Here is a 22008-nt window from a genome sequence, read left to right as displayed (position 1 = left end):
CATTCAAACTATGTACGTTAGTAAGACAATTTAAATAGATTAATGTCGAAATTTTCCATTGTTAATTGTGGTTGTCCAGTGTTTGTCACAAGATGGCGCCAAACGGTAATCTTTGTTGGCACGGAGGGATTTTAAACATACAAGTAGTACCGGCTATGCATTATTACTTTGGAGCGGTGATTATTTGAAAAGAACGAACCTGCAAATGTCTCAACTGACCAATCAGAATCAAGCATTCCAAAGAGCCGTGTAATAAATTCTCTTGAAGGCAGCATTAGTATGTGATCTCAACACTTCTGTCCAATGTCAAAACATTTCTACACTCGTGTGACATTATTCATAAATATCATTTTTTGAGAATCATTTTTGAGAATGAAATTTGTGTCTCAGTATCTTCATGTTTGACTCTGAATGTTTCTGCAATCCTCATGTCTTCACTCTCCTCTTTAATAAACACCATCTTTGTTTGTGTCTCAGTATCTTCATGTTTGATTATGAATGTTTCTTCAATCTTCATGTCTTCACTCTCCTTTTTAATAAACTCCATCTTTATAATAGTGTGTCACATGGATCTCAGTTGATTCTCCAGGAGTTTTTCTGTGGGTTTGGATAATTTGTCCTGTGTCAGATGAGATTAAATAACAGAAAGAAAAATCAATGCAAACTATATCTCTGTGTGCGTTTCAATCAGCTCCTAGTTCAGTAGTGCACTGGCAACAGTTAATAGACTTATATATGAAATGTATAAAATATATACAAATTACCCAGAACGTTCATATTTAGGTAGGCTATTTTGATTTATATTTGGTATTCAATTATTCAATTGTCATTAAACACGTTTGTGTTTGTAGTCCGCGTGCCACTGAATCGAATCACTGAATCATTTGACAAATGATTTGATTCAAATGATTCGATTCTCTTTCTCCTCACTTCTTATCATCACACGATTGATTCACGATATAGAGACCAAAACGGAACGTATCTTCCGTTACTGAAGGCTAATGTTTTAAGTAACACTAAATAAAGCATTACGTAATATTTAATAATGATGCATTTATTTTACATAGCTTGTAAAAACGCTTTAATTGGTGTAACAGTATGCATTGGTTTAAACTTTAAAACTTTAAAACCACAAACCTTTCTTCAGGTGAACCACAAACAGATGAGGAGCGCAGCGCAGCTTAATGACGTCACATCACCAGACCAAAATAAAAGTCAAGTTGAGTCAAATAGTCTTTATTGTCATTCTGCTACATGTGTGGACATATAGTGGAACGAAATGTTGTGTCTCACAGGACCATGGTGCTACATTGGTGCACTGCTCTCTAGAATCACAAACACAAAGAAATGTTGATTATAGAATAGAATTTCGTGCCCATACGATGATGCATTTCTAAAGTTAATAACTCGTATTTTCCTCTATTTTGTAAATGTACATTCAAAACACTTTCTGTTTTTATACCTTGCCATTAAATTCACATAAAACTAGTTAATGCTGCTGATTCAACTATGTAAAGAATAAAGTATCTAATAAGAATATTTAATTCATTCAGATCCAGGATGTGTTTTTTTAGTGTTCCCTTTTTTTGAGCAGTGTATAATACAAACTATATAAATGTAAATTTTTCAAAATAAAAACTATGAGCATATTTATATAGGCCTATACATAATAAATATACACACATATGTAAACAAAAACTTATTTTGGATGCGATTATTTGCTATTAATCGTTCATTAGTCGTTTACTTACTGTAAATAATAAATGCATAAAAATATAAATTAAACAATTTAATAAGTATTGAATAATAGTGATTTAATAATTATATTATATAATTAGCTGTTGTCACAATCTAGCTGAGTGGAGGAGTGGAGATGAAGCAGGAGAACCGGATTAAATGAATATAAACAGTTTATTTAAACAAAACACAAACTAAATACAAACAAACAAAAACCGGGAGCAAGCAATGAACGCATGTTACAATACATCGACGGACCAGGGGTAGTGAGCAGACACAGACTTAAATACTCTGAAGACAGGGCGTGGTTACAAACAAGCTAACAAGGCTCGCGCCGTCTAACATCCATAGGGGAGGGAGGGTGGGTGCCCTGGAGACCACTAGACAGGGATACAGGAACCAAAGGATACAGGGCTGGTCTCCAGGGCGGATCAGGGAGCTCCGTAGGCCATGGCCGGGTAACCAGTCCAGGAGGCCATGGTGGGTCTGTGGGTTCAGGAAGCCATGGCCGGGTCAATAGTTCAGGAGGCCATGGCGGATCTGGGGGCTCAGGAAGCCATGGCCGGGTCAATAGTTCAGGAGGCAATGGCAGATCTGGGGGCTCAGGAAGCCATGATGGAGTCAATAGTTCAGGAGGCCACGGCCGTGTAAACAGTCCAGGTGGCCATGGTGGGGTAAACAGTCCAGGTGGCCGTGGCTGATCAGGGGAGTAGCCCCACCCCCAAAATTTTCTTGGGGAAACCTAGGGTATAGTCCACCCAGGAGAGCACGGAGGGGCGCGCAGGGGAGCGCTCCGGCTCTGGAGCGGTGACTGGAGAGCGCTCTGGCGGCGCAGTCACTGGAAGGCTGGGCGGAACCAGCGGAGACTCTGGGAAGCTGGGTGGAACCAGCGGAGACTCTGGGAGGCTGGGCGGAACCAGCGGAGACTCTGACTTGACGGTAGCCATCTTGGGTTTGGCCAAGATTCAGGCTTGGCGGCCATCTTGGCCGGGGACTCAGGCTGGGCGTCCATCTTGGCCAGAGACTCAGGAACAACGGCCATCTTGGCCAGGGATTCAGGCTTGGCGGCCATCTTGGCCGGGAACTCAGGAACGGTGGCCATGATTACCATCCTCCACCATGACTTGTAACGAGGAATTACACAAATCGAAAACAAAATTTAAGAAATCTGCTACGGGACCGTAGCAATCACCAGGAGTAATCAAATTAAACAAACTATCATCATTTAGTCCCATCTGGAAACATGCGTTCACCATCTTATCACTCCATCTCACCAGATGGTAAACACTCAGAAATTCCTCCACAAATTCCTCCAGTGAACGCTCACCTTGTTGGAGGTTCCACAGTTTGTCCTCAGCCCAGTTCATTTTCTGTTTTTTTTGGGTCCGTCGATCTGTCACAATCTAGCTGAGTGGAGGAGTGGAGATGAAGCAGGAGAACTGGATTAAATGAATATAAACAGTTTATTTAAACAAAACACTGAAACTAAATACAAACAATCAAAAACCGGCAGCAAGCAATGAACGCATGTAACAATACATCGACGGACCAGGGGTAGTGAGCAGACACAGACTTAAATACTCTGAAGACAGGGCGTAGTTACAAACAAGCTAACAAGGCTAACGAGGGGGAAATACAAATATGGGCATGAACAAACCAAATGGAAACAAAACTAGAGGGGAAGACAAGGACTAAACCATTAGAACTGGAAACATAGGGGGAAAAACACTAGGAGAACAGAACAAGACAGGACAAAATACTGCCAGCTGTTTGCTGAATTATTATTTAATAATTATATAACAAATGCACAAACATTTATTATCATATATATTTTAAAACTAGCCGTAGCTATGGTGATGATGTTATAACAGAATTAGAACGAACATTCTAGAGTAGCTAACAGAGCTAACTTTGCATTAATTGAGTTCGCGCTCACATCCTGCATAGTGTTTGATTGCCCATTCAGCACTTTTACACATTTATAGCGAGTTATTCAAGTGAACATCGATTATGATGAGTATTAGGAGAAAACTGAGTTCTCTTAGCGCTCAGGTGTACAATTCCCATCCAAGTACACCCCAAAATTCAGCTCCGACACGGCGTTAAACCGTCAGCCCCTTAATGCTTGTGAGGAGGATGAGAAAGAAGAGTTTGGAGAAGGACAAGGCTACTTTTAGTGGTCCAAAGTCCAGTCAGTCCAGCTTTATGTTGCGTTCATGTGATATGGGAAAGAAGCTTTTCACTTGTGAAGTGGAAATTACCAGTGTTTAGTGTTCAGGTGCTTTTGTTGTCATAGTGAAGAGAAACATGGTGGACTCGGAATTTATCCTCACATGCTACTTGGGTAAAACGGTTATAAACTCCCTAATGCATCTGCTACAGGAAGAAGAGGATGCATCAAAACGCAAACGGTAAATGATAGGCTGTATATCTTATTGATCATGAATAGTAGAGTTGTTTTTAAGACAATACTAATACGTTTAAATAGTGACGCTATTAAAATTCTTTATGCCCCAGAATTATGGGGGCTACAAACTAACTAACCAACTAAACAGCAGAGAACTTTTAACATCATGCAATGCTTACCATTCAGTATAGTTTTGTTGCTGTCCGCCATGTTGAAAGGTCAAAGTTTATCCCATCTCGGCAGCTCGGGTATCATAAAAAATTCCGAGCTTTCCAGTGGAAATTACAACGTGAGTGGGTGTTCATGTGCAATTTCAATGTCGGATTTTGGTATTTACCATAATTACGATAGCACATGAAGGCAGCATTAGTTAAAGTGGACATGATGGCTAAAGGTGCGTTTACTTGTAAGTATTTTATTGTAGGCTATGTTTTCAGATTTTGTACGTAGCGTATTTATTTATAATCAAGTTTTTAATAATATTTGCTGTTTTGTCTTATTTTCTTCGGTCGGTCTGGTGAAGGCGTTGACATACTGTGCGGTAGAGAGACAGATGTGACTGGTGACCGACGTGAAGTTTTCGTATCGGGAGCCTCCTTCTTAGTGGAAGAGGACGGTGGCCGAAATAAAAAAAAATGTGTGCAAGGCAACATAAGTTGTTGTTTTTATATTTTTTAGAGGTGTCATGAGTAATATGATTTGTGTTTTATTTTTACTTAGTGTACTTTTTGTTAATATTTTTTCAGATTGGTGAGTTCACTGGGCGCATTGTTCATTTAAAGGCCGGATGGACAACGTCGAATTTCAAGGCAGACAGCTGGAAACACGGATCATCACTGTGGAGAATGCTGGCAGAAACATTCGACTGCAGTTGTGGGAAACATACATTGGTGTCATGTTTTTTGGAAAGACATAAATTCTACAACTTAAGCACGAGGGAGTTTAATGGTGAGTTTTTTCTGACCACCACGCGTCAGACGACCATCGAAGAGGCCAGACCTTTGCCTGGTCTTGGAGTGATTGTGGCCTGTGACGTCAGAGACGATCCAATCATTTCGGTGAGCGCTGAGATCACTCGAGCGGAGGTCACTGTATCCCGTACGTGCGGCAATTGCAGATCTGCTCAGATGGACTTTGACTCAAAGAAAAAATTTCATCGGTGCGCGAAGTGCAATATGGTGCAAAAAAAATGCAATGTTCACACAGCCAGTGCTATCGCAAATGTCACTGTTGTTGACGATTGTGGAGTGCGGAGTGTGAGTATTAATAATTCTGTGCTGCAGTTGTATTTGAGAAACTGCGACCTGATTCATTTGCTGCAAGACGCACAAGATGTGGAAGAGCATCTCTTGGAATGTGGCAGTCTGAAATTGGACATTCAGAACTACAAGGTGGTTGCTATGCTGAAGACATCTAATGAGAGTCAGTCTGCATCTGAGGCATGCCCTCCTGAACCTGCTGTGCCTGCAACAGCTCAAGTGCAGTCTGTGGCTGCAGTGGCTGAACCGGGGCCGTCGTCTGAAAGTGGTGAGTTGGACTTGCTGTAGAAGCTGAAGAGGGGTCTGTGTTTGCAGCAGGTGCACCAGGTACAGCACCGGAAGAAGCGGGACAGGAAAGTGAACTGGAGTTGTTGTGTGCAACAGTGGCAGCTGAGGTGGTCCGTGTCGAATCTGAGGTAAAGTTATGATTTGACGGGGTTCTTCTGTATTTTCAGACTGCATGCACATACATTTAATGATTTAAGACAGTGTTTCTCAACGGGGGCGTTCGGAGAGCATCGGGAGGTGCTGAGAGCAATAATTTTGAAAAGGGGGCACTGATGTTCTTGGGGGGCGTTTGGTTAAGACGACTTTAAACCAAAATGTATGAGCTGAAACTTGCAAAAGAAAAGGGTCTGCCACATCCCAACGCCGTTTCTACACTGGATGCATCAAAGCGCACTTTCTATATCTATTTGTCAACTTGTCTGTAGCATAATTAACACAGCCAATTCACCCTTAGCAATCACTCTCCCTATCCAATCAGCGCAGGAAATATCCCTATAAATAACACAACAATCATACCTTCATCATCTCTTGTCTTGTCAACGCATGAGCACCGCAGGGCCGCAGGCCTTCAGCGAGTCTAGGCCGCGCTCCGGTCACCGAGGCTGCCAGCCCCCGCCCCCTTTTGTGTTCAGCCAAAAGTCATCCCGCCGTTCACAGCCAAAATCTCTTCCACAGCGTGTACCTTACCACACTCCCCTTTCTTTCCCATGGCCGGCAGTTCCCACCATCCCACTCCAGCGTTAGTATCCCTCCGCTAATGATGCAAGCCCCAACGCCCGCTACCCCCCCTCCTCCCTTCTCTTTTATCAGTCCCAGGAATCGCCTTTGCTAACAGTACCGCCAGCCACTTTCCCTTCTGTCCAAGCCTGCTCTCCCTTCTCGTTAGTTTCAGTGACGCCCCTGCCCGTTCCCCCAAATGCTTCAGATCTGGAACCACCCCCTGTACCCATTTCCATCAGGAACCAGATCCTATCAGGTGTGTACATAGACCTTTTTTCACTTCTCTCTCCAATCTCTCCCTCATCTTCCAATCGCCAAATCAATTGCGGCGATTTTTCAGTCACTCTAAAAAATTCAAGTCACATTCCGTCACGTACTTTATCATTTGCTGAATTCACCATTGCCTTCACCCGCTATTCAGAAGTAATCTGCGCCGTCTTTCCCAACAGAAGACACAAGCTCAGCGACTTTCTCACCATAATCGCTGAGCTCGCATTATCATACGGGGGTTCTCATTTCTACACTTACCACAAGCTTTTCGCAGCCAAGTGTGCCATTCGGATCGCCCAGTGGAACCAGTGTCCTTATTGGGGGCCTCTAGATTCCGAACTTCACAGCAGGGTATTTTTAGGCTGTTGCAATATTTCATGCGCAGTCTGTCGTTCTTTTTCTCACTCCACTGTCATTTGCCCTTTCGTCAATCCATCCATCCCCCCTGCCCCGAACCTTCTCAGCCTAAATCCACCAGCCACGTCCCGTGCCTTATGGACACCCCTGCCACCACCACCCCCTCATTTCTCCGCCACCCTTCCTCCGCTGACACCCAGGTATGTGCCAGCTTCAACCAGGGCAGGTGCACAAGGCAGTGCTGCCGGTACATGCACATTTGCAATTTTTGTGACGACGAAAGCCTTATCTGTCCCAATCTCCAGTCCCGAATAAGTTGACCTCCTAATTAAAAAAGAATTAGAGGCGAACTACATGATTGGCCCCTTCTCCATTCCTCCCTTCAGCGTTTTCAGGTCAGCCCCATCGGCATAGCTACCAGAAAATTTTCAGGTAAAAAACAGTTAATAATCGATCTGTCGTCCCCGCAAAATTCCCTGTTTCCAAGCATTAACAGCCTCATCCCGCTCGATGAATTTTCTCTTCACTACCACGACATCGAGGTCGCCGTGCTTGGCTGGCCAAAGTCGACATCACCTCTGTCTTTAAAGTCTTGCCCATCCACCCAGATTCATCCACCTCAATTCCATTCTCCAAGCCGTTTCCCCCAGAACCCTCCAGTCTTATTCAACAGCATGGAAATGTTATAAAACATTTCACATAGCTTACAAGCTATCGTTTCCTGACTTCTCCCTGCTAGCTATTACCTCCTTTATCTCCTATCTCAACACCATCAAAAACCTCCAAGTTAGCTCCATTAAAGGATACCTTAGCGGGATCCAATTTTTTCATAAACTTTTATACTGCTCAACTTTGACCCAAATTACCAATTTCCAGACTGCCCTACTCATTAAAGGTATACAAAAAACCCACCCCACCCGCCCAGACACCCGCCAACCTATAACGCTAAAAATATTATCCAAGCGCATCTCTACCCTCCGCAAAGGCTACCAATCCATCCACACCACCCGTATGCTAGACGCCATGTTTATCCTGGCTTTCTTTGGCTTCCTCAGATGCTCTGAGCTCGCCATCATATCTAGCTTTAACCCAGCCATCCACCCAACCATCTCCGATCTAGCAGCGTTAGTCAACGAAGCCATTTCCTATTTTATTAAACAAAGCAAAACAGACCAGTCAAAGAGAGGCCATTTTGTTTACATCTTCAACCTCCAGTCGCCCATCCAGCCATTTCAAACCCTCCTAGCCTTCCTCCAGCTTAGGAAAACACAATCAAAAAACCCATCCGATCCCCTTTTTACAGACGACTCCAACCGTCCCGTCACCCGTTTCTGGTTTCAGAAGCACCTTAAGTCCATCCTACTCCTATCCGGCACCCCAGCTGATAACTTCTCCAGCCATTCTTTTCGAATTGGTGCAGCTAACAGCAGCCCAAAAAGGCTTCTCCCAGCAGTTCATCCAAACACTCGGTCGCTGGTCGTCAGAAGCCTTCAAGAGCTATATTGGATCAGACCATTCCCACATCAAAGAAGCCCTCCAGAATTTAATCAGCTAAAGCAATTATCCCAGTCCATCCCCATCCACCCGCACTATCCACACAGCCCCTCGCCAGCAATCCCACCAAGCATACCCTTTCAGTTCGGTCCTCTAACCTTTCCTTCGTATCCCGCCACAGCAATGTCTCCTGCAGTAGCCTCTATCATTTTCCCTACAGCCACCACAGTGCCACTATCTATAATTCCCCGCTAATTCAGCAACACCCTGCTGCTGTAGGAGCCTCTAGCCTTCTTCCCACAACGCTGCAGCAGCGTTTGCTCCCGCTGGAGCCTTTATCTATCACCTCCCTCTGCCGCAGCAGAGCCCGCTTCTGCAGAAGCCTCTAGCCCTCTTCCCCGCAATACAGTGCCAGCTCCTGCTGGAGCCCCTAGCCTTCTTCCCACACCGCTGCAGCAGCATCAGCTCCCGCAGGAGCTTCTAACCTTGCCTCCCACATCACACTAGCAGCTTTAGCTCCTGCAGGAGCCTCATCCACCTTTTTGTAATTCCCCACTGCTGCAGCAGTCCTCACTTCCATATGAGTTTTCCTATTCTATCTCAGCAGTACCCACAAGGGAGGAGCTCTTATCCAGCATCCCTTAAGTCCAAGCTTTTTGGGGGGCTATTTGGCTGCTGTCCTGCGATTAATTACTAGCCCTTTGGGGAGCGCTTATAGGGTTCGGGCCAGTGCTGAGCCCCGACCCCTCCCCCTGGGCAGGGGAGAGCCCCGGGCTCGGGAATGACTACCGAGCTCGAGGCCCTCCCCCGGACAGCACGCCAAATATGCACAACCTTCCACTCAGTTTATAATCTGTAAGAGGGAACTCCTGAAATGCGCAAATGATTTATGCTATGTTCCAGTTTTGAGCTTAAGTTAAATTCGCATTTTTGGATGGAAACAGAGTTATTGGTACAAACTGCTGGTTTCATCTGGCCAGTGGAGAACTGGTCCCCCGACTGAGCCTGGTTTCTCCCAAGGGTTTTTTCTCCATTTCTGTCACCTGTGGAGTTTTGGTTCCTTGCCGCTGTCACCTCTGGCTTGCTTAGTTGGGGACACTTTCCAGCGATATCGTATACTATTTGAACTGAACTGGATGATGATTTCACTGAATTCATTGATGAACTGCCTTTTACTGAAAATTTATTGTTTACAATAATGCGTTACTTACACGCTATTGTGCTTTTTTAAATACTGTGAAGTTGCTTTGACACAAACTGTATTGTTAAAAGCGCTATGTAAATAAAGGTGACTTGACATTCCCTTCAGAAACAAAATTCTGCCACTGTGTTCTCAGCGGCTCAGATGTCAGTAGTAAACGATGACTGATGTGTTCGCTGTTAAACCCAATAACTGTACCCCAAACTTGCTTAGGCAACATTCTGCTCCAGCGTTGAAATGATGGCCAACAGTTTACTTCTCACTGGGGGTGGGTCTGTGCTAAAAGCATAGAAGTGTCTATCAGCTGTCGTGGGAGTGGTCTGTCGGTGTGACCGGCATCTGAGAACGGCTCAATATGAGAAGGGGTAAATTATTTTACTAAATTAAAAGAAAACTACTGGGTGGATCTTTGTCATTCTAGGGTGGTTGTGTAAACACACTCCCAACAAACATAGTGCATGTGGCACCCGATGACCCCTTTAAGCATCACAGACTATCTGGGCAATAATTGAATGAAAACTCTTCTTATTGACATTCTTTATCATCAGATGAGGCCAACAATGATAAATGTTAAAAACAAATTTAAAAAGAAATGTTAATCTATTGAATATAATTAATTTCTTTTTTTAATGTAAAGGATAAGGTTTAATATGAACAGTCAAAAACCCTCAGTGAGGCAAAGGCTAGAACATTAGCATACTTTTTTGAAAGTTCATCCAACTTTCACAATACGCTGGAGCAAGGGAACGAGGAGATGTGGAGTTCTTCAAAATAAAATAATATTTATTAACATAATCCAAAGGGAAACCAACAAGGAACAGGATGCCAGACACAGCCCTGCTGAAAAATACTGCGGAGGAGGCACTAAATGGTGCTCTGGAGGAGAATTGTGCGTCAACTTTCATGCCGAAGGGAAAAAACTAGTTAAACAAAAGAGTTCATGAAGTGTCCAGAGCCTTTGACATACTCCAGTCAACTGTACATGACATTGTTCATCAGGTAGCAAATAAGATCATGATCATGAAATGAAGTGACTAGATTCCCAGCTGTTCACACCTTGCCAGATCTGCAGCTTTCAAAAATACTGTAGGTGGCATTGATGGCTGCCAAGTGAGAATCAAGCCACCTAGTGCAGATGCTCAGTGATACCTGAACTGCAAACTGTTTTACTCAATTCAGCTTCAAGCAGTTTGTGACCACAGAGGCAAGTCAAAAAAAAAAAAAAAAACTAAACAAAGGTCTTCCAAAACAGGCTAGCGTAACAGAATGCAAACACTAAACCAAATAAATAAAAAGGACACTATCAGTGATCAGTTGTAGCGCTGGAATCCGGAGCTCCTAGGGTTTTGGGTCATCCCTCATCCAGGGCATTAAAAAATGGGTCGTGGATGGGTAAGGAGGTTCTCACATAAGGTCCTCGCCCCGTCCATCACCCAACACCCCCAAAGCATAATGTTTCCACCTCCATGTTTGACGGTGGGGATGGTGTTCTTGGAGTCATAGGCAGCATTCCTCGTTCTCCAAACACTTCTGGATTTTGGTCTCATCTGACCAAAACACTTTCACCCAGTTCTCCTCTGAATCATTCAGATGTTCATTGGCAAACTTCAGATGAGCCTGTACATGTGCTTTCTTGAACAGGGGGACATTGAGTGAAAGATAAGGTCTGGTATGTTCACAGGTATCATCATGGATATACAATTGAACTGTGGAGCAATAACCTTTGGTGAACAACAGTCGAGATGGCATTCCAAAGATCAGTTTATGACCCCTTTCTCTAACTGCCAGGTGTGGAGGGAGATGTGCCACACTGTGATTGGATCTTGGTGGAGGAACATCCGGTCGGACATCCGGCCAGGTTCAGTGATACATCCGACTGAGCCGGTCCCAGTTTGTTGACCTGCTGTCCCGTGTCGGTGGGAGGATTTCCCTCCAAGACACTAACAACAGGCGCTCTATTCCACCTGCAGAGTGCCTGTCCATCTGCCTCCGGTAAGTGAATAAATTTGATTTATAAATAGTCTACTGAACATGCAATACAGCACTTCAATGAAATTACAACTTATATATGGGTGTGTGTGTGTGTGTGTGTGTGTGTGTGTGTGTGTGTGTATATTACAAAAAATAATATATATATATATATATATATATATATATATATATATTTTTTTTTTTTTTTTGTATAATAATGTATTATTGTATAATAATATAGTATAAGGAGTTCATGGCTGAGCCCTCCGCTGATGAATGGAGGACCATCGCAGAGGGCTTTGAGGAGAGGTGGAACTTCCCGCTCTGCTGTGGAGCACTGGACAGCAAGCACGTCCTCATAAAGGCACCACTCAACACCGGATTCCAGTTCTACAACTACAAGGGAACTTTCTCCTTAGTTCTCCTTGCTGTTGTGGACGCTGAATATTGCTTTCGTGTGATTGATGTCGGGGGATACGGGCGGACGAGTGATGGTGGGACTCTGGCCAACTCAGCCTTTGGTCAGGCACTCAGGGATGGCCCCCCTTCATCTGCCACCTGACCGTCCTCTTCCTGGTGCTGACCACAGATGACCCCTGCCCAATGTCTTTGTGGCAGATGAGGCCGTTCCCCTCCGGAAAAACCTCATGAGGCCTTTTCCTGGACACACACTTCCAAGAGAGAAACTGGTGTTTAATTGCCGTCTCTCCAGAGACCGGCTGGTGGTGGAGAACGCGTTCGGGATCCTGTCCTCACAGTGGAGGATGTATTGTCGTGTGTCCTCCACAACTTCATGAGGAGATCTGCGGAGGCACCTGCTGTGAGGGGAACGGCTCAAGGGTCAGAGGACTTGCTGCAATGTCTCGGTTGGGTTGCAGCCAATAATTCTGCACGAGAGGCTCTGAGGAAGGCTCACGGAATTTCATGGCTCACTTTTCTGAGGTAGGAGCAGTCCCATGGCAACCGACCGAGTAATTGTTTTAGTATTATTTTTGTTATTTTGTTTTTTATTGTTTTTGTTTATTATAACCTGTGCTGTTTTATGTCTTTTATGTTTAGCTCTTGTAAATATGCAATATCACACATTGTTTGCCCTGAAAATAGCCTTTTTTTGCTGACATGGCAATAAATAAATAATACCATACCATACCCTTTATATATTGTAAATATTCACATTTTTTGAACCTCACTTGTAAATATTACTGTTCTTTCACCCTTAAATCTTTTTTGTTTAAGGTTATATTGTTATAATTTGTACTGTTCTCTTTATATGTTTTGCTTTCTAAGTGTATAATATAAATAAACAGCAAGCCAAACTCTGTTCAAGAGCCAGGATATGAGCGCCTTGCTCCTTTAATAGTTAAATTTGTGGTTTACACAATCACTCTGCGTCCAATGAACCGAGTAAAACTGTAAATGAAATGAAAGAAATATAGAAAATTATCTAACTGTAATATACTTATCCGTTTAACAAGTAAATGTATACAGATACATCGCTAGTTAGGAGCATTCTCAATGCAGAGTTCTAGTGCAATTTGAGATCGGCAATCACAAACAGAGTTAATTACATCACCTTTAAACTGAACATTATATTGCTTCTGCAATATAAACTGGACATATTAATGATTTAAATGAACTTACAGCCAGTGCTCTCAAAAGGATTTAGAAGAAGGATGCGGCACAAACATGTCAAGGCTCGTTGCATCACGAGCTCGCTGCCTTACGAGTTCGCTACTTCCCGTTACCTAATATGCGTCACTTGCGAAAACACGTCTAGCCACCTAGCGGCAGGTGAAAATTAAACTTACACCGAACATTAAAGTATCACAAAAATATAAAATTGGTCAATGCAAATGTCCATCATAAATTGTAAACAGCCTCTAAAAGAGGCAGAACACTGTCTCATTGTTGCATTCGCATGAACATTGCACAAAACACTGGTCCAATCACAAATAATTTTTGACTATACTACTCTGAGTGGATTTGCAATAGGATATAATTAGAATGAATGTACAAATGTTTGCCATAAATAATATTTTTATGTAACAATATAATGTCTGATTTATTATGTTTGTGCACTTTGTTGTGCACAAAGTAAAACATCAAAACCTTTGGTCATTATATAAACAAATTCTTTATAAAAAATATCACATTATAATACAATTATATAAAATATTTACACAATAAAACTATATACACTAAACATTTAACATTATTTACATTCAGGAATAAAAAAGATCTTGCTTGGAAGGGGGAAGAGTGAGGGATTAGATAAAGGAGAGGAGAAAGGAGAGAACATCTGCTTCGTTCCCTGCAGAGATTGCTGCCTCTTTTTTTAAACTAGTTTGCAGGTTCCAAATGTTCCAAATTAAGCACAACTGTGCTGCTTTCATAAATTAATTTATGAATTTGAAATTTGACGAATTCTTTCGTCCGAGGCGGCAACCTCTGCAGGGAAGGAACCAGGCTCAAGAAAAAGAGCTCATCCTCAGAGCGTGGAGGCACTGCTCCACCTCTGATGGCTCCTCTCTGGGCCTTCGCTGAGCCCTTCTTGGTGTCACTGAAATGATAACACATTTTGTACAATGAGAATGCAGACAAGGATTAAACTCATCTATAAACCTTCAGTGTTGCATGAGGCTATTAGTTGTTAATATAACATGCATGTACACATGGTCATTATTGCCTGTACACACCTGTGGGTACAGCAGCAGGTGTGGAAGGGCTGCCAATGAAAATATTAAATATTAATACAACATTAAAAACATTGCACATTACACCAATCAAGGATTAATTATTTTCAGCTGTCGGTCTATGCTCTAAGGACCCCACTGGCACAACAAAAGTTCTGCATCCTCCAGGTCAGCGCATCGACGGTTACTGGAACGCAACTCTGTGCCCTCCCCTCTGTACGCAATCTGCATCACCAGTGGAAGACATCTCTGCTGCCGGACTGATCACCCGACCACGTGGAACGTAGCTATAAACTTACCAAACCTAGATAATATTTACTAAAATTTACATTTTATTGCCAAATTAGCAGTCTTGGCAGCTGTACTGAGGCAGAGAGGAAGAGAATACAGCGGATCATCAACACGCAAAGGATTATTGGCTGTCCTCTTCCCTCTCTGAAGGACCTATACAACTCTTGCTGCCTCAGCAGAGCTCAGAATATATATAAAAAAGTCCACTCTCACCCTGGCTCCCACCTGTTTAAACTGCAGCACTCTGGCAGGCACTACAGATGCATCAAATCACGGACAAAGATTCAAGGACACTTTCTTCTCTAGAGCTGTAATCATGCACTGACATGGACTAATTCCCTCTTCTATCGCCATGTCATTATATAGTTTATATGTACTGCAAATACTTTTACTTAGAACCAGAAGTCTACCTCATATTAGTGAAATGATTATTTTAATAAGATATTAGCTTTTTATTTATTTTTAGTTTTTCCTTTTATGTACCAAGCACCTTACGTGGAAGCTCTGCAATTTCGTTGTTTTCTGTGTAGAATGACAATAACGCATTCTGTTCTATTCTATTCTAATTTGTGTTCCATCCACTCCTCTACCCCCTTTACTCCCATGTTTGGGTCATAATAGCCAAAGGATCTAAAACTATTGTGAATAATAACTGGTACAATAGGAAAAAAAAATTGTTGAAATCGTAAAAAAATGGTCTGGAGAGGCGGAGCTTATTAACCCTTTTTTTTTTTTTCAGCTGTCAGTGCAGACAGATTCAGAACGTCTGTAGCAGCAGAACAGATATTGGGAAGTTTTTGGATCCAAACATGTTGCTAAAAAAGGAAAACCTCACACAATTGCCAAGGCGCAGATCTTACCTGCTGCCAAAGACATCTGTCAGGTTATGTTTGGAGATACTTTCGCTCAGCAGATTAGTGATATGATTTCTAATGACACCGTTAGCCGCTGCATATCTGACGTGGCAAGCAACGTTAAAGAACAATTGCTAGCTAACATTATGCAAAGCCAGTACTATGCCCTACAGCTTGATGAGACAACTGATGTTGCAGGGCTAGCACAGTTGCTTTCCCATGTCATATATGTAAAAAAACGTAAAAAAAAAAACGTCTCTTCCAGAGCACACAACCGGCAAGACATAGTTTGAAGCTCTGGATGGATATATACGGGATGCAGGCATGTCATGGGATAAATGTGTTGGGATTTGCACAGGGCCTGTTCAATGACTAGGAGGGTTAGCGGTCTCGAATTTAGCCCCTTTAGCCAAGTGGACCCACTGTATGATTCATCGCAAATCTCCATCGAGTGTCTTGAGACAGTTTTAAAGCAGGCAGTGCAAATGGTCAATTTCAATAAAGCACAGCCAATGAAAGCACGCTTGTTTTCCTTGCTTTTTAAGAAATTGGGAACTGAACATGAGGAGCTCCTTTTTCACAATGGGGTTTGCTGACTCTCCAGAGGGCGGGTTTTACATCGCCTCTACGGATTGCATTCAGAGGTGAAGACATTTTTTGTTAATGTGAAGTCCGACCTTGCGCAATACCTCGATGACCCTGTGGTTAGCGAAGTTGTCATACCTTGTAGACATTTTCAACAATTTAAATTCACTGAATATATTGATGTAAGGGTGAGATGCCAACATCTTGCTTTTTTTACACAAAGTCGGTGCATTCATTGGCAAACTGCATTTTTGGCATGATCGACTGATTAATAAAAATGTGTAACCCCTTAAGCTTGTAATACTGGTACCGGTATAGGAATTGCGTCATTTTATGAAAATGTTATACATATTGTTGCACAAATATAGACACATGTAGTATCTTTTGAAACCTTACAATCTAAACTTACAGAATCTATGCATTTATGTTACATAATGAAAGATAATAAGGTCTGAATTTGCCCTCCACAAAAAAGTCACCCCTCGTGAAGATCGACGTAGATTGGGATTGACGAGATTCAAGCTACCTTTCATGGCATTTTTTGGTCCAGACAGGTGAGGTGACTCTCACAGAACGTCTCTTAAACTTGGGCTATCTATAGATCTACAGAAGGTGGCTCCATCAGTAAAATAATCCAGGGCTTAGCAACTCTATAGGGCCAGCACCAGTTCAAAAATTCACTTTTCATATGGTTAAATCTTTTGAACCTTTTGTTCTAGAAGAATTAAATGCTGATGCTCATGCTGATCACATTCAATAGCTTACATTAAGACTCCACCCATTACAGTAGTGGCTATTTTGAAAAGTACAGTACTGTATTTTGCTACGCCTCCTTAAAACTTTGTCCAGTTCTTATGAGAACTGGCAGGATATTTTAAACAGAAATTTGATGAAAAATGGACTCATGATAATCAATATCAAATATATGATTTATTTTGGCAGAGTATCCAAAATGTAAAGCTGTAAAGGCATAACCTTATTCTGGAAAGGGGTTGGGGAACAACACCAAAATAGCATGTTTATGCTACCACTCAGAATTGGTATTTCTAGTCAAAATGGAAATAATAGATTGTTTTTAACTCACAGTAAAGTGTCATCATAGATAATGGAATGGATAATGCCCAGAACACTTTGATTTCTACAGTATATTACTTCTGTAATAGAAAACAGTAAGCTACCATTGGAATTGCAACTGACATATGAGGTCCGTCTGGTTTGTGGACAGTGTGAACTCTCATGTGCAGCATTAGATGTTCTTTACGTCTGAAGCCCTTTCCACACTGGTCACAAACGAACGGGTTTTCTCCAGTGTGAATTCTCAAATGGGTGGTACATGTTACTTTTTGTTTAAACCTCTTTCCACAGTGCAGACATACGTGAGGCTTCTCTTCATTGTGAACTCTCATATGTGCTTGAAGTATTCGTCTTTGAACAAAACTTCTTCCACACTGAGAGCAAGTGAAAGGTCTCTCTGTAGTGTGAACGCTCATGTGGTTGTTAAGGTTTCCCCTATCTAAGAAACCTTTCCCACACTGTTGGCAGGTGAACATCTCTCCGGTGTGCATTCTCATGTGTCTGTTAAGGCTTGCTTTTCCAGTGAAACTCTTTCCACACTGTTGGCATGCAAAAGGCTTCTTTCCACTGTGAATTCTCATATGGTACTCAAGGTTTGCATATCTAGTGAAGCCCTTTCCACACTGTTGGCATGTGAAAGGCTTCTCTCCAGTGTGAATTCTCATATGGCATTCAAGGTTTCCATATCTAGTGAAACACTTTCCACACTGATCGCAGGAGAGGCTTCTAGCTGGTGTGGAAGTATTTTTAGTTGATGAACAACCAAGAGTTTTTTCTCCAGCTATGGCATCAAAATTTTTATACAGATTTTCACCTTCCTTTTTGTTCAGTTCTTGACTCTCCTCTTTCAGCTGCATCAGGTCTAGGATTTAAACAAATGAAATTTATCTCCAGTTTAATGGCAAAAAGCAACAGACATCAAAACATTTATATTGCGGTAAATCAGAGGGATTTTTATTTTCTCACATAGACTGTATATGTTCACAAAGTGTATGGATGCAGTTCTGGCTCTATTTACACTGCAAGGCTTAATGCATGTCTTTTGACAATATCCATTTTTTTTTTACTTTTCGGTTTGCATTTCAGACACAACTGTCATCGGATATCTGTGTTTACATTGATCCCCATCCCCAAACTTCACATTGAGTTGGACCATGATTACTTGCCAACACGGTTAAGTAAAAAGCTGTGTGTGAGACGTGAAGAAAAAAAATCGTCAGATTACACTTACTGAAAAATCGGAAATTTGAGTCGGCCAAGAAAGTTGCAATCGGTGCATCTTTAAGTTTTATGAACAAGGCTCATGATTCCATTCACAAATGAATGACTGGTAAAGTTGTGTCACATAAAAAGATGAATGTGAGGTGAATGTTTTTTATTTGCGAGTCTCATTTTATGTATTTGTGAATTTAATTCATGGTTGTGTAATGCTAAGATTTATTCGGGATCTCTTTCTGTTTATTTGTCAGTATGTTTTATTTTTGGTAATCTCTTCACATTTATTTGTGGATCATCATCTACTCATTTGGAATAATAATCTTTTTTTTCTTTTCTTTTTTTTTAGTGGAGCGCTATCATTATGAGGAAGGAATTTTTGACGTCATGCGCTGTGTGCGGTAGACCAATCACAACAGACTGGGTCATCGGACCAATCAGAGCAGAGTAGCCTCACGCCAGAAAGATATATTGCATGCATGTGAACCTGTTGTTGGGGACTCCCAAAACAAAAATTATAAACATTTCAAATATCATAATAGGGGCACTTTAATCTTTTATCTCTCTACAAACTTGTTTATATATGCAGGTTTATTCAGCGAGCACATCATGATGGATTTTATGGTCAGATCTGTGTGCACTGTCAGAACATTTAAAAGGTTTTTACACAAAAGGTCTTTTTTTTATGTTGTAAATTTTAGTGATGTTGTTACAGATTGTTGCTAATAAAAATATAAAATTTTACATTGTTATCCCTACTCAAACTCTGTACCAAACTGTCAAATGTCCATCTGTAAATCAAATTATGTAATTTGATGTAATATTAGTAATTGCATTTTGTGAAATACAATAGTAATATTGTGATAAACAATTTCTGTCCTCTCCTCCTTGACACACGACTAGTTAATATTTATTGCTATTTATGTTCGGGTATGATAACATGTTAGTACAGTGCTTTTACAGACAACAAATATGTGAGCAAATGTGTAATCTCTCACATTTAACATTTTTATGCATGAAGCAAAAATGTTTTTTAGGGACTGTTGCATAATAAAATCATGTGTTAGGATCTTCTCAGCTGCACTTGAAGGCAGTATTAGTATTTGTCTGCTCATGTGACCTCAACATCTCTCAAATAAAACCACTTTAATAATGACACTCTTCAAAAACATATTCATTTCTGTAGAGACTGAAATTTTAATAAGTATCAAATGACTGAGTTTAGCTTAGAGAATGAAAACCAACCTGTTTGTTCCTCAGTATCTTCTTGTTTGAGATTTAATATTTCTTCAATCTTAATGTCTTCATTCTCCTCTTTGATTAACGCCATCTTTATGAAAGTGTCTCGTGGATCTCAGTTGCTTCACCAGGAGTTTGTCTGTGTGTTTGGACAATCTGTTTAAGATAAAAAATAATTAATAGAAAGAAAAATAAATCCTAACTAACTAACTCCCTGTGTCTCTCAATCAGGTCCATAGGTCAGTAAGACAGTGGACTTGCAAAAGAGAGTTAAAACGCTGCTACTAATACTACTAACACTACAAACTAATAAAATAATGAATACACTACACAGAAACTTACTATTTGTCATTTATATTTGGTATTAAATAAATTGCTGATTATATTGAGCGAAATGAGATGTGCCTTTTCTGTTATTCGCACTTTACTTACATAAATAATGTTAGTTACTGTTAGAGTATTACAATGCTACATTTAGTATTAGTTAATACACTTTACATATCTTTTAAATCAAATCTATAATATAGATTTAACGGTTTATATCTAATTATATATTTCAAATCACAAACCTTCGTTGATCTGAACCACAGATGCAGGAGCACGCGCAGCCTCATGACGTCACCACCAGACCAAAATAAAAGTCCCATACGATGCATGTAAATTTACATACGTACATAGAGATATACACATTAAAAGAACAATAATAATACAGATAGTGAAATGCGTTTAAAAACATGCTGACTAATGAGATTGTGTCTAAAAGGCTAAATATTGTTTGCAAAAAAGTATTTTTCCCTTTTTCTTCCATAAACTGCTTTATTTATTTACCAGTGTTACAGCAAAAAATATTATTTAAACAAGACGTGTCAGTGAAATCACAACTTTAAAAGGGACAGATTATAAAAATGTAACTTATTGCAGTATTGAAAATGTGTGTGACGTTCAGAAATTTGGGATCAGTAAGATATTTATTTTTTAAAGACATTTCATCAAGGCTGCATTTATTTGATCAAAAAATACAGAAAAGAATGTAATATTGTGAAATATTACTATAATAAAGTTTTTCTATTTTAATACACATTAAAATATAATTTATTGCTGGGATCAAATCTGAATTTTCAGCATCATTACTCCAGCCTTTAATGTCACATGATGCTTCAGAAATCATTCTAATAAACTGATTTACAGAAAAACCCTGAATTATAGATAAGCTGATAGCCCACCATACTGCCTTTGAAGAAGTATTCTTTAAAAGCACTGTCAAACTTACTGTAGTGAACAAAGAGTGCTGGAACTTTGTAAGCTGTTTGCATCACACTGGTTCCCTCGACAAAACCCAATAGGATTTTTCCACAGACTTTAGGATTTTCGCGAAACATAAAGCCCTGTTGACACTAGCAGCGACTTCTGTCTTTTTCTGGTTTTGGAGTTCAATTGCCACAGTGGGCTCCCCAACTCCTTGGGACATGTTTCCACTTGTGCTTCGGTACTCTATAAATGGCTTAAGGAAGCCCATACCTCCAAGGTTTTACTGGACAAGCAGCTGAGCCACTTTTTCTTTCTTTTATTTTGTTTAACTCTCTTCTATCACAAAGGTTTTTCCATTTTTTTTTTTTTTTGCATTCTTCAACTAAAAAAAGGGAAAAATAATATTCACACACACAAACACAAGATAAATATTTCTGTTATTACCATTTATTGACAATTTATGAACAAATGTAATGAGACTACATAGTATGTATTGTTTATATACATTTATATATATATATATATATATATATATATATATATGCAATGTATATAATGTATGTGTGTGTGTGTATTTATGCACTCTAAAATGTATACTGTAGCCTATATTGCACTGAATACATGAATACATATAGCTTATTGTATTAATATAAAGTTTGTTTATGTACACAGTGCATTACTCCAGTATTAATTTAATTGCATTAATTTATGTAGTATACATAATTAAATGCATTTTATACATTGTGTGAGTAGGAGTGTAAACGGTAGTGTTTCTATACAATTACATTTACATTACATTTACATTTAATCATTTAACAGACGTTTTTATCCAAAGCAAGACAAGCAAGTTACAATTCATTTTAATGCAGTTAATATTATTTTTAATATGGTACGTTTATTTGCTATCTAATCATTTATGATTTTGTCTGTTGTCATACATTTAACACATTTTGGTTTTGATTTTTTAAGATCACTGCTGGAGCTGAAAGGAGAATGATCACATGAGCACTATCGTCTTCTTTTCTATTGGCTGTCGCTCCCGAAAGTCGCTCTTCATTTTGCGTCCTTCGTTTGAAAAATATCCTATACACAAGAAAGGATGCAT

The 22008-nt window shown here is 40.5% G+C and overlaps 2 protein-coding genes across 2 annotated transcripts in view; one reads left to right on the top strand and one right to left on the bottom strand.

Moving 5' to 3' along the window:
- The window catches only part of LOC141339661 (uncharacterized), a 353139-nt gene that overhangs the window by 150450 nt on the left and 180681 nt on the right, over positions 1-22008 (top strand). The gene's annotated exons all lie outside the window — the stretch shown is intronic.
- Positions 17045-20277, bottom strand: LOC141339773 (uncharacterized). Its single transcript, XM_073844980.1, has 3 exons — positions 20225-20277; positions 19662-19811; positions 17045-18063 (listed from the first exon to the last, which is right to left on the bottom strand). The coding sequence occupies exons 2-3, from the start codon at positions 19744-19746 to the stop codon at positions 17276-17278; spliced, it is 873 nt and encodes a 290-aa protein (XP_073701081.1). The 5' UTR covers positions 19747-19811; positions 20225-20277; the 3' UTR covers positions 17045-17275.

This window comes from Garra rufa, chromosome 1 (genome assembly GCF_049309525.1).
Source record: "Garra rufa chromosome 1, GarRuf1.0, whole genome shotgun sequence".
NCBI classification, from domain to species: domain Eukaryota; kingdom Metazoa; phylum Chordata; class Actinopteri; order Cypriniformes; family Cyprinidae; genus Garra; species Garra rufa.
The sequence above is the reverse complement of the archived record's forward strand: the minus strand, read 5'-3'. Positions and strand labels throughout refer to the sequence as shown.

Coding starts and splice junctions, on each gene's coding strand:
- LOC141339773 (XM_073844980.1), bottom strand. CDS start 19,746: ATGGCGTTAATCAAAGAGGAGAATGAAGACATTAAGATTGAAGAAATA. Junction 18,064..19,661: donor AGATACTGAGGAACAAACAG/GTTGGTTTTCAT, acceptor TTTAAATCCTAG/ACCTGATGCAGCTGAAAGAG.